Here is a 13,311-nt window from a genome sequence, read left to right as displayed (position 1 = left end):
AACAGCAAGCAATGCAGGTGTAGAAGCACGGTGGCTAGGAAAAACTCCCTAGAAAGGCCAAAACCTAGGAAGAAACCTAGAGAGGAACCAGGCTATGAGGGGTGGCCAGTCCTCTTCTGGCTGTGCCGGGTGGAGATTATAACAGAACATGGCCAAGATGTTCAAAATGTTCATAAGTGACAAGCATGGTCAAATAATAATCAGGAATAAATGTCAGTTGGCTTTTCATAGCCGATCATTAAGAGTTGAAAACAGCAGGTCTGGGACAGGTAGGGGTTCCATAACCGCAGGCAGAACAGTTGAAACTGGAATAGCAGCAAGGCCAGGTGGACTGGGGACAGCAAGGAGTCATCATGCCCGGTAGTCCTGACGTATGGTCCTAGGGCTCAGGTTCTCCGAGAGAGAGAGAGAAAGAAAGAGAGAAGGAGAGAATTAGAGAGAGCATACTTAAATTCACACAGGACACTGGATAAGACAGGAGAAGTACTCCAGATATAACCAACTGACCCTAGCCCCCCGACACATAAACTACTGCAGCATAAATACTGGAGGCTGAGACAGGAGGGGTCAGGAGACACTGTGGCCCCATCCGATGATACCCCCGGACAGGGCCAAACAGGCAGGATATAACCCCACCCACTTTGCCAAAGCACAGCCCTTACACCACTAGAGGGATACCTTCAACCACCAACTTACAATCCTGAGACAAGGCCGAGTATAGCCCACAAAGATCTTCACCACAGCACAAACCAAGGGGGGGCGCCAACCCAGACAGGAAGATCACGTCAGTAACTCAACCCACTCAAGTGACGCACCCCTCCTAGGGACGGCATGAAAGAGCACCAGTAAGCCAGTGACTCAGCCCCTGTAATAGGGTTAGAGGCAGAGAATCCCAGTGGAGAGAGGGGAACCGGCCAGGCAGAGACAGCAAGGGCGGTTCGTTGCTCCAGAGCCTTTACTACCCTGTTTGAGCCAAGGACTACATGCTTCTGGTAAGTTTTGATTACAATACTGGGTGGGGTGAATATATGTTATATTACATACATGATTTTTTGTTAACTGGTAAATAGTAGCCTACAGCAAAGTGTGTTTAAATCATTTCTAACTTGTTAACAATTTCTGCTAGTTTGTTTTTGCTACCATGTGGGTTTTAGCTTGCTTGAGCGTGCTAACTGAGAAATGTTAATTCACCTGTTTCCATACATTTATCTTACAAAGGAGTTGTTTAATCTAACTGCTTAACTATTTATCTGTACATGGAATTTTATTTGTTTTTACTATTTTTTTTCAAATCTTAACAGGAAAATTCCACGGGCACTATCTGATGTGTGGAGACATTTCACTGCATCTCATGTAGAAAGAAAAGCTGTGTACATTTGCAAATACTGTGCCAAATCATATGTGAAGAATGCAACAAAGATGCAGAATCATCTGGCCAAGTGCATAAAGTTCCCTCAGAACAAGCAACCTCTGACAAAAGTCAGAATCAGACACCTTATCGATAGCAACAGTTCATGGTCCTCCTGGAATCAGAAGTGTTTTTGACTCAATGGAGGAACTTAGTCAGAGAAATGCTGATGAATGTCTTGCTCAAGCTGTGTATGCAACTGGTTCACCTCTGATGCTCACAGGCAATGTGTATTGGAAGAGATTTCTGAATGTTCTTCGCCCAGCATACACCCCTCCAACCAGACATGCTTTATCTACTAATTTGCTGGATGCAGAGTTCAAGTGAAGGTCAAGCAAATCGTAGAGAAAGCAGACTATATTGCAATCATCTCTGATGGGTGGTTGAATGTTTGTGGGCAAGGAATAATTAACTACATCATCTCCACCCCTCAACCAGTATTCTACAAGAGCACAGACACAAGGGACAACAGACACACCAGTCTCTACATTGCAGATGAGCTGAAGGCAGTTATCGATGACCTTGGACCACAGAAGGTATTTGCACTGGTGACAGACAATGCTGTGAACATGAAGGCTGCTTGGTCTAAAGTGGAGGGGTCCTACCCTCACATCACACCCATTGGCGGTGCTGCTCATCCATTGAATCTGCTCCTCAAGGACATCATGGCACTGAAAACAATGGATACACTCTACAAGAGAGCCAAGGAAATGGTTAGGTATGTGAAGGGTCATCAAGTTTTTTTTTTTTAACTAGGCAAGTCAGTTAAGAACAAATTATTATTTTCAATGACAGCCTAGGAACAGTGGGTTAACTGCCTTGTTCAGGAGCAGAACAGATTTTTACCTTGTCAGCTCAGGGATTCGATCTTGCAACCTTACTGTTACTAGTCCAACGCTATAACCACTAGGCTACCTGCCACCCCAGGTAGCAGCAATCTACCTCACCAAGCAAAGTGAGAAGAATAAGAGCACCACATTGAAGCTGCCCAGCAACACCCATTGGGGTGGTGTTGTCATCATGTTTGACAGTCTCCTGGAGGGGGAAGGAGCCTCTCCACAGTTTGCCGATATGGACAGCCCCATCAAGAGGATCCTCCTGGATGATGTATTTTGGGAGAGAGTGGTAAGCAGCCTGTGACTCCTGAAACCTATAGCAGTAGCCATTGCACAGATTGAGGGAGACAATGCCATCCTGTTCAATGTTCAGACTCTGCTTGCAGATGTAAGAGAAGAAATCCATGCTGCCCTGCCCACTTCACTGTTGCTCCAAGCAGAAGAAACTGCAGTTCTGAAATACATCAAAAAGCGTGAAGACTTCTGCCTGAAGCCCATACACACCGCAGCACACATGTTGGACCCCAAGTATGCTGGCAAGAGCATGCTGTCTGGTGAAGAGATCAACAATGGTGTCATCACTACCGTGTCTTGTCACCTTGGCCTGGATGAGGGCAAGGTTCTTGGCAGTCTGGTGAAGTACACTTCCAAGCAAGGGCTTTGGGATGGAGATGCAATATGGCAGTCGTGCCAACATACCTCAACAGCAAACTGGTGGAAGGGACTTTGTGGATCTGAGGCTCTTTCCCCTGTTGCCTCCATCATCCTCCAAATCCCACCAACATCAGCCACCTCAGAGCGCAACTGGTCCTTGTTTGGGAACACACACACCAAAGCACGCAACAGGCTGACCAATACAAGAGTTGGTGGCCTTCCGGGCAAATTTGAGTCTTTTTGAGCCTGACAACGAGACATCCTCAACAAGGTTGGAAACTGACAGTGAAGATGAGGCCTCAGAGTCTGATGTTCAAGAGGTGGACATTGAGGAGGTCCAGGAAGAAGACATTTTACAGATGTATGTTGAAAACATTTTTGGGAGATACAATGGATCATTGGGGATCATTCAATATTCCCTTTCTTTTGAGTTCAGTGAAATAATCACATGTGAAGAGTCAACTCATTTAATTGAAGTTCAATCCAGAACTAAATGGTTTTTTAATTTCTATTGGAAGGATTTAATCATTTGCAATTATGTCTACTTATGATAAGGTAAAAGGTTTATGTTTCTGTCTCTATATGATATGGTAAATATATCCAATGCAAAAAACATCTACATTTAAATTGTATTAATATTAATTTGCATATATTTCCGTTAATTCCCATATATTCCCACGGAAAGTTTCCACCACTGAATATTCCCCAAAATGCCTTGGCAGCAGCTAATGGGGATCCATAATAAATACAAATACAAATTTCCCCTTTTTAAAAATACAATTATCCATGTTATATTTAAGCAATAATGCCGAGGAGGTGTGGCATATGGCCAATATACCACGGCTAAGGGCTGTTCTTCAGCAAACTCCGTGCTTCACGGTTGGGATGGTGTTCTTCGGATTGCAAGCCTCCCCCTTTTTCCTCCAAACATAACGGTGGTCATTATGGCCAAACAGTTCTATTTTTGTTTCATCAGACCAGAGGACATTTCTCCAAAAAGTTAAATCTTTGTCCCCATGTGCAGTTACAAACCGTAGTCTGGCATTTTATGCCGGTTTTGGAGTAGTGACTTCTTCCTTGCTGAGCAGCCTTTCAGGTTATGTTGATATTGGACTCGTTTTACTGTGGATATAGATACTTTTGTACCTGTTTCCTCCAGCATCTTCAGAAGGTCCTTTGCTGTTGTTCTGGGATTGATCTGCACTTTTCGCACCAAAGTACGTTCATCTCTAGGAGACAGAATGCATCTCCTTCCTGAGCGGTATGACGGCTGCCTGGTCCCATGGTGTTAATACTTGTGTATTATTGTTTGTACAGATGAACGTGGTACCTTCGGGCGTTTGGAAATTGCTCCCAATGATGAACCAGACTTGTGGAGGTCTACAGTTTTTTTTCAGAGGTCTTGGCTGATTTCTTTTGATTTTCCCATGATGTCAAGCAAAGAGGCACTGAGTTTGAAGGTAGGCCTTGAAATACATCCACAGGTACACCTCCAATTGACTCAAATGATGTCAATTAGCCTATCAGAAGCTTCTCAAGCTATGACATAATGTTCTGGAATTTTCCAAGCTGTTTAAAGGCACAGTCAACTAAGTGTATGTAAACTTCTGACCCACTGGAATTGTAATACAGTGAATTATAAGTGAAATAATTTGTCTGTAAACAATTATTGGAAAAATTACTTGTGTCCTGCACAAAGTAGATGTCCTAACTGACTTGCCAAAACTATAGTTTGTTAACAAGAAATTTGTGGAGTGGTTGAAAAACGAGTTTTAATGACTCCAACCTAAGTGTATGTAAACTTCCGACTTCAACTGTAACTACGATATGGAAGGTGTAGTGGCCCCTAATTGTTGACTGCACTGAATGCACAACAATTACTTAATATTCAAACGTAGAGCCAATACAAAAACATTCTATACCAGAGCACCATTACAGTTCATAGCTATATACAAATATACAAGGTGCCATATAGGAAAATAGTCCATCGATATCAGTCTGAGTTGAAGTGTAAAGGTGTTCAACTTCCAAAAATGTCAAGAGTTTTACGTCCAAAAATGTATAACATCAAAGAATGTAAGAGTACGACATCAACGAATCAGAGTGCATGTGATTCAAAGATGGAGCACTGTGTATGTATGTATGTATGTATGTATGTATGTATGTATGTATGTATGTATGTATGTATGTATGTATGTATGTATGTATGTATGTATGTATGTATGTATGTATGTATGTGTGTATGTGTGTGTGTGTGTGTGTCTCACTCCGTCGCCTCAAGGAGCAGACAGAGTTTATTGATAGGTCTCTAAGATATTGGTCTTGGTCTTAACCATGACGCTCCGGACAAGACCTTTGGCCCCTGGCAAAGCCTCCACCACACGCCCCATTAGCCAAGAGTTCATTGGCGCGGTGTCATCGACGATGACCATAAGGTCACCAGGACTGAAGTTTCTCTTAGTTTTGTTCCACTTGTTCCGCTCCTGCATAAGTGGAAGATACTCCCTGATCCATCTCTTCCAGAAGAGGTCAGTGATATATTGTACTTGCTTCCATCTCCTTCGTGAGTATAGGTCGCTTCTCTGGCATAGTCCTGGTGGCAGGACTGGCTTTGCTTTCAGATGAAGCAGATGGTTCGAAGTCAGGGGTTCTAGATCATTAGGGTCATTTGTTACAGTAGTGATTGGTCTGTCGTTCATAATCGCCTCAACTTCACACAAGGCTGTCTGCAAAGCCTCATCATCCAGTACTTGCTCTTTAAGGACGGAATAGAGGATCTTTTTCACCAGTCGGATCAACCTCTCCCATACCCCCCCATGGTGGGCTCCAGAGGGAGGATTGAATGACCATGTCACTCCTTCCTTCAGTAATTCATTTTGAATCTTGTTGTGATCCAGCTATTTTAGAGCTTCTCCTAGCTCTCTGTGTGATCCAACAAAGTTGGTGCCATTGTCTGTTCTGATACTTGTTACTGGGCCCCTTCGACAGATGAACCTGCGCAGGGCATTGATGCAGGAATCAGTATCCAGATAACTAGCAACTTCTAGATGGATAGCTCGACTCACAAGGCAAGTAAAGATCACACCATACCGCTTCACATGAAGGCGGACTCGCTTCACCTCTATGGGGCCGAAGTAATCTATGCCCACATGGGTGAAAGGCGGCAAATCAGGTGACACCCGATCTTGTGGAAGGTCGGCCATCTTCTGTTCTCCAGCTCTAGCTTGCATCCGCCTGCAGAAGACACAGCTCTTAAGGATCTTCCTTGCTAAGGAGATGGCACAGGGTATCCAATATTGCTTTCGATAGGTCACGGATCATAGCAACCCTATTAGCCACAAAGGTATGGAATCTCTTGGTATCGTTGCGGATGTATTTTAGCACAGACTGGCTGTCTGTCCAGAAAGTTGACTCCTCAAGTTCAATCTGGAGCTCCAACCTTAACATCCTGTCCACTCGCACTGCCAGTGTTGCTGCAGCAAGTACCAGTCTGGGGATCGTCATCTGCTTGAGTGGAGTCACCCTTGATTTCCCCAGTATGAATGCGATGTGGACCTTTTCCATACCGTTTGCGAACCTAAGGTAGCTTGCCGTGCCATAACCTTGTTCACTTGCATCACCGAAGTGATGCAGCTGTGCAGTCTTGACTTGACCAAAGTTCTCAGGCATCATACACCTGTCTATCTGGAATCTGGAGAGCTGGTCCAGCTCTGAGAGCCATCTCTTCCATGAAATGGAGTGTTCTTCAGGGATGACTTCGTCCCATCCACACTTTAGCTTGCAGAGCACTTGAAGAATATGCTTTGCCTTTAATACGAATGGGGCGAGGAAACCTAATGGATCATAAATAGAGCTGACAGTTGAGAGAATACCTCTTCTTGTAAGGGGTCTGTTCTTGACAGTGACTCGGAAGGTAAACACATCACTTTCAATGTTCCATCGGATTCCAAGTGCTCTTTCAACAGGCAGCTTTTCTCTGTCCAGGTCCAATTCTTTTATCTGCTTGGCTTTGTGTTCATCAGGGATAGAAGCCAGCACAGTGCGGCTGTTGCTGACCCACTTGGTCAATTTGAACCCACCCTGAGAGCACAAATCCCTGAGGTTTTTTGTGAGAGCTATAGCTTGTTCTTCTGTGGCCACTGACTTGAGGCAGTCATCAACATAGAAGTTGGACTTGACTGTTTGATTCACCTCTTCATCGTACCTCTCACAGTTGTCTTCTGCAGTCTTTCGCAGTGCAAAGTTTGCACAACTTGGAGAGGATATAGCACCGAAAAGATGTACCGTCATTCTGTACTCATCTAATCTTTTGTTAGTATCACCATCCGGCCACCATAGGAATCGCAGGAAGTCTAAGTAATCTTCATGGACACGTACTTGATGGAACATTCCTTCGATGTCTGCCATCATGGCAATGTGCTCTTGCCGAAATCTTAGCAAGACTCCTATAAGCGTGTTTGCCAGGTCAGGGCCTTGAAGGTGTTCACTGTTAAGAGATGTACCTTTATAGGATGATGAACAGTCAAACACCACTCGTATCGTTCCTTTGCGCTTATGGTGAACGCCATGGTGTGGTATGTACCATACCTTGCCTTTCTCTCCGAGGAGCTGTTCTTGTGGTACCTTCTCGGCGTAACCTTTTGTTATCATCTCTTCCATGAAGCCTTTGTACTCTGCAGCGTAACCTTTGTCCTTCTTGAACTTCCTGATAATATTTACAGCCCACTGCTTTGCCATGTCACGGTTGTTTGGCAGGACTACATCTTTGTTGCGAAAGGGCAACGGTAGGCCAAAAACTGAGTTAAACTAACAACAAATGAATATTTCTCGATCAGGTAAATATAAATCATAAAGGTATGTACCTAATATTTCATCATATACATTCATATTTAATATATTTACACAAATGTACATGGAGCTCAGTATGTTCAGTCTTTTATACAAATATGTCCAAATCGGCTCTAACAGAAGGAATGAGATCAATTTACCACTTTTAGAATTTTCATAACAATGCTCTTTTGTTCGCATAGGAAGGCACCATTTGCATTCCAAACAGGAATGTATCATAATTGCAGCATGCAGCTGAAGGCATAATACATAACATGGGTATATAAATCTTGCTGCCAGCAGTACCTCCTCTACTGGAGACAAATTAAAACATGTGCCATACTTAGAAAGTGAAATGAGTGATGGGAAACATAAATCCGTTTGCTATCAAATGAACATCAACCATTCTCAATGTTTGTACACATTCTCTTTACGTCACATGATGGCCATGGATACATCATCCTCCTGCCATATTTCAATATATGACTTTTCTGTATAGACATCTGTTTTGTATGAGTGAGTTGTGGTTAGATCTTTATAACTGTCTCTATTGGCCTCAAGAACAGTGATCATTATGAATATTACAATCTATACACACTATTGGTGGTTAATAACCAGCAAGTAGTCCAGTAGCTGCTAATACCAGCCTATACACAACACACAGGAGGAGAGTCTCCAAGTCTGAGGAATGACATGTCTCTAGTTCAGGACCAGTAGAAGGATATTATTGTCCTCAAATGAAAGACTGCGACTGAATTCCACCCCTTTTTGTTCATGTAGGATAGCTCACTGATATAAATCGTTTTTGAATGCTGGCACCATGTTCCCCTAATCCTGCCTGGCTTAACACATTCACACATGCCTCCTTGCCTACATTTATTTTCCTTTCCGTTGCGGGAGCTGACAAAGGGAGGGAGGAGGAGAGGAGAAGAGAAAACAGATGGAGGCGGGTGGCATTTTTCTAATAGGAAAAGTGCCCTGACCCTTACAGTACCTGTTTGCTGAGTGGCTGTCGCCCCTGTTCTTTCCCTTGCCTGTTACACAGCATGAACACACGGCCCTCCCACACCAACACAAGCAGACACAGCATGGAGGGAGCTGAATTAGGTGTCTGCCAGTAGAAGGAGAGAAAAGAGGACAATCACAGAATACAGTGCAATGGTAATGGGGGGAGGGGGCATTTTGCCAAGTTACTCACTCTTACGGCTGCTTTATATAGTGCAGAGGACAGTATCTGCAATATGAATGGTCAGTCATATTAGTGTGCTGTCATACAATGTGTACTGTCATACAATGTGTACTGTCATACAATGCCAACATCAGTTGACAACCACTATGTCCATTTACGCTTGGTTTTGGATATTGACAGTATCTAATAATGTCAATGTCCCTACTTGTATAGCTATGTAACATACTACTGTAAATATACAGGGGATGATGGATAGTCATGTGAAAATGATAGAACTCCAATCTGTTATTCATATCCAATCTTCACAAAAATCACACCTGCTTTCCTATGAGTTTTTATTCAGCTGATTCAAAAACATGCTATAAATAGACAGCCATTTCCTGTACAACATAAATTGAGTGCATTGGTCTAAAAATCATGAGCCAGTCAATTGATGAAACTACTTCCATAGCTAGCCTTGATTATTTAGCCTGTACTACTTTGAAAGAGTGCTGTCCCATTTTTAGACAATATCAAGCTGCCTCATGGAAGTATGCGTCTTCCTTATAAGGATTATTTTAGTCAAACATCACCTCTGTGTATGATATAAGTGATTATTTTTGATAAATAACATCTATCCTTGAGAATAGGTGTGCCTGTTGGGAAAGAAATAATGTTGAGGTACTTCAATATTCCCTTAAACATAAGACCTGTTAAAAGCATATGGTGATCAAGTGAATGCAATTAAGTGATTCTGCATCATGAAGCAAATGAAGGAACCCATACTTTTAAAAACCAGGAAGGAACTGATACTTTTAAAAGCCTCTTAAAATTAAGCTGATATTTAGACAGAGTAAGATTCAGAGCCATATAGAGTAGACTATGCTATAGTGCTCTGGAAACAATAAGCAACTAAAAGGAGGGCAAAAATCTGTCATGTGAAGTGTAAATAAAATCTAAATGGAAATGTAAGTTTCCATAGTAGAGCCTAGATAGAAATCTGCCCTGTGAAGCCTATATGCTATGTGATCAAAATCACCATGGCTGCATTTTTCATATCCTTAGTGGGGTGGTATACCCCACACAGCCATGAAATATTTGTCCCAGGTGTTGGATCAGACAGGATAATCATGTAGATTTTTTATTTATTTATTGCAATTTTCATAGAAATGTAATTTTGTCATAAAATGGAAAGCTGTCTTGTTACACGTCATGGAGAAGTGCCGCAAAAGAAAGTCTACTAATGCTGTTGGACTTTTTGCTACATTGGTATAGTATGAAGATCAAAAACAGGAACATAATCTTGTAATTATGTTTCTGACACCCATTATTTAGTAACTACCATTCACAAGTTTAATGACAATTAAATTGCACGGTGATCGTATAATTTCATAAAATGAACAAAAGCTAAATATAAAAAAAGACTACACATAACATGTATCAGTTGCGTTTATACAAGTACAATAAGCTCTCAATATCATCCAAGGATAACAAAAGTGAAAAGCAGGGTCATTTGTAATCAACAGCAGATAACCGTAACAAATGTGCAGATATAAATTAGGTTTATACTCACAAACAGGATTAATATATCCAATCACTTTGTTCTAATGTGATAATGTTCATTTAAAACAACAGTAAGAACAGTCAAACAGAGGATGGAAGTTGAACTCAGTCTCCGTTGACTCAGAGGTTTACAGTGCATCCCTGTGGAAAACATTGACCTATGACTCCCAAGCAGCTGTACAGTACGTTTTTAGGATTGATAACGTTAATTTAAAACAACAGTAAGAACAGAGTCAAACAGAGGATGGATATTTAACTCAGTCTCCATTTGCTCCGAGAGGTTTACAGTTTATCTCTGTGGAAAACATTTACCTGACTCCCAAGCAGCTGGAGAGTGTGTTTTTAGGATGGAGTTAACGGATTATACCTCACATTCTCTGGATCCTGAGATTGTGCAGGTGTAGGCCCTTGTCTCATTTACCAATGCATCCATGGTCTGAGAGTTTGTATAAGTCAAATAATACTCTTGTAACTGAGAGTTAAGGTTAAGCTTCTGCTTCCGGGCCTTTTTTCTGTGCTTGCGGTTGACTGAGTGCTGCTGCAGCTGCCTCATGCTATTGGGGTAGCGCTTCCATGAGACATAAATTACCAGCAGGATCAATGACACAGAGAGAAATAGGGCTACACTGCCTGCAATGATTTTATGGAAGGCCATATGCTCAAACTCTAGTTCTGGGAAAAATGATGAGGATTCTGGAGAGATTGAGGTCATGAGTATGGACTCCCTTGTTTCTTTTTCTGTCACAATGGGAGAGACAGGTTGTGGAGTGAGTCTTTGTACTGTTGATGCAGATATATCTTGGGTTGTTGTGGTCGTGGAAGGAGGAGGTGTGGTAGGCTTTTTTGTTTCCACATCTGAGGCTGTGGTTTGCCTCATGATCGTAGCTGTGGTTTGCTCTACAACTGATATGTTCACACAGATTGTGTAGTTCCTCACTATGTCCATTACTCTGTCTCCCTGAACTGACTTGGGGCTGCTGCATATAATTTTGATGTCCTTTGAGCCTCTGAAGTTCTTCAGCCAGGTCACCAGGGGGCAGATGGTAGGGCTGCAGTCCCAGGCATTACCCACCAGGCTGATGGTGGTGAGGGAGACCCAGGCTGAAACCACATCCTGAGACATGTTGCTCAGCTTGTTGGATTCAAGATGGAGTATTTGTAAGTTTGGCATACACTGGAAAACAGCTGGGTCCAGGATCTGGATGTCATTTCCTGAGAGGTCTAATTTCTGCAGCGTATGCCAGATCCATGGCAGGCCCTGATTGACGGCTCGTATCCGGTTCCATTGCAAGTAGAGGACCTGTAGATTGCTAAGGCGTGGGAAAAGAAACAAATTAATCCTTGAAAATTGATTATGCTCCAGATGAAGCTCTTTCAACTTGAACAACCCCAAGAAGGTGGTGCGGAATAGGGTGCGTAGGTGATTGTAACCCAGGTCCAGGAACTCCAGGCTGCGACACTCCAGAAAAGTCCGTACAGGTATACTGTTGAGACCATTGGACCGTAGGTGAAGGTTTTGGAGCTTACGCAGACCATAGAAATGACCTGGCTGTAGAGACTGTAGCTGGTTGTAGGAAAAATCAAGATTGCGCAGGTTTGGTACAGCATTGAAAGCCTTATTGTGTAAAAGTGTGATCTTGTTGGAGCTAAGAATCAGTTCTTTGAGCCTACGCACGCCCTGGAAGGCTAAGCTATCTATGGCGGTGATGGAATTGTGGTCCAGGTAGAGCCAGATGAGCTGGTTGAGATGAGCGAATTGGTAAGGCAGCAGAGTCACTAAGCGGTTGAAGCGCAGGGACAGACCCTGGCATCCAGTAGAGATGTTTTCTGGGATGTCTTGAAAAATGCCAGACTCGCAATAAACAATCTTCACTTCGCAGCGACAACTTGCTGGGCACATTCTCTCCCCCTTGCTGAGCAGCAGAAGAAAAGACATCAGGAGAAAAAAATATGACAGCCTCCTGTCCCAAACTAGGGAACCTGTAGAAGAGAAGAGATTGAGTGCATGGGGCTATCAAAGCACATACCCCCCATTTCAATATGGTGCCCTGTCACTGTGCAATGTCCATGACAAAGTGGATTGATTTTCAGACCGATTTTTTTTTTGCAGTGGCATTCTGTGAAGTGACAATCCGGTAAAGTATGGGTGATGGGTGTTTCTTTCTAAGCCAGAAATGCACAGCAGTAGATTACGGACTCTGAAGAACTTTCCCATTTCGCATCGTATCAGCTCAAAATAATTACATTGTTTTCACTTTAAATCTAACACAAATGGAACATGGCTAATTTCTATGTAATGTACTAAATATAAAAAAGGAAAGACATATTTATCAGTGACCAATCAATTTGTCTTTTTTTACATCTGGATTAAAAAAACCTATATAATACATTTTCTGGTTGTACATTGAATAGGAAAAGCAAGCATCAACAAATGTCATGTAACAAAACTTCAAAGCGCCATGTAACTTTAATGAAATAGATAGATTTGTCATTTCATTTCGTTTCATTGGTGGTCACTTACTCATGGCGTTAGTAAAATAGCGGCAATCCTTTCAGCACCAGGGAACTGTCCAAATAATTAATTTAACTCCTTTCATTTGAAACACGCCTGCTCTTCCACTAGAAAACTCAAATTATTGCCTGAATTGCCTCACGAGTTTCAAGAGAGATGCTCACAAATGTGTATCACTGATGATAAGTACGGCATATTTTAAATCAGAATAAAAGACAACAAATAGCGTAAGTAATCTTCCCAACCGTTCAATATATCCGCGGAGGATCAATGAGACGAGGCATAATGCACTCCTCCCCAAATAGTCTATTGGACTGGTATAGTGTCTTCTCCTGGACGCAGA

At 42.5% G+C, this 13,311-nt stretch overlaps 2 protein-coding genes across 2 annotated transcripts in view; both read right to left on the bottom strand.

The window, feature by feature from the left end:
• LOC120051118 (coxsackievirus and adenovirus receptor homolog) overlaps positions 1-5,387 on the bottom strand; it is a 40,198-nt gene extending 34,811 nt beyond the window's left edge. The window contains exon 1 of the mRNA XM_038997794.1: positions 5,252-5,387. Coding sequence (XP_038853722.1) covers positions 5,252-5,387 — 136 coding nt within the window. The remainder of the gene's footprint in view (positions 1-5,251) is intronic.
• A 5,430-nt stretch (positions 5,388-10,817) lies between these two features.
• On the bottom strand, positions 10,818-12,671 carry LOC120051112 (leucine-rich repeat transmembrane neuronal protein 4-like). The gene is made up of 3 exons (XM_038997782.1): positions 12,650-12,671; positions 11,258-12,436; positions 10,818-11,167 (listed from the first exon to the last, which is right to left on the bottom strand). The coding sequence occupies exons 1-3, from the start codon at positions 12,669-12,671 to the stop codon at positions 10,818-10,820; spliced, it is 1,551 nt and encodes a 516-aa protein (XP_038853710.1).
• Positions 12,672-13,311: the final 640 nt, after the last annotated feature.

The sequence above is a fragment of the Salvelinus namaycush genome, chromosome 1 (assembly GCF_016432855.1).
Source record: "Salvelinus namaycush isolate Seneca chromosome 1, SaNama_1.0, whole genome shotgun sequence".
NCBI classification, from domain to species: Eukaryota; Metazoa; Chordata; class Actinopteri; order Salmoniformes; family Salmonidae; genus Salvelinus; species Salvelinus namaycush.
The sequence above is the reverse complement of the archived record's forward strand: the minus strand, read 5'-3'. Positions and strand labels throughout refer to the sequence as shown.

Excerpts from the sequence above, each read along its gene's own strand:
- LOC120051112 (XM_038997782.1), bottom strand. The coding sequence starts at position 12,671 with ATGGGAAAGTTCTTCAGAGTCC. Across the intron at positions 12,437-12,649 it reads GGGAAAGTTCTTCAGAGTCC|GTTCCCTAGTTTGGGACAGG; the intron begins GTAATCTACTGC and ends TCTCTTCTACAG. Across the intron at positions 11,168-11,257 it reads TTCCACGACCACAACAACCC|TGACCTCAATCTCTCCAGAA; the intron begins AAGATATATCTG and ends AGTCCATACTCA.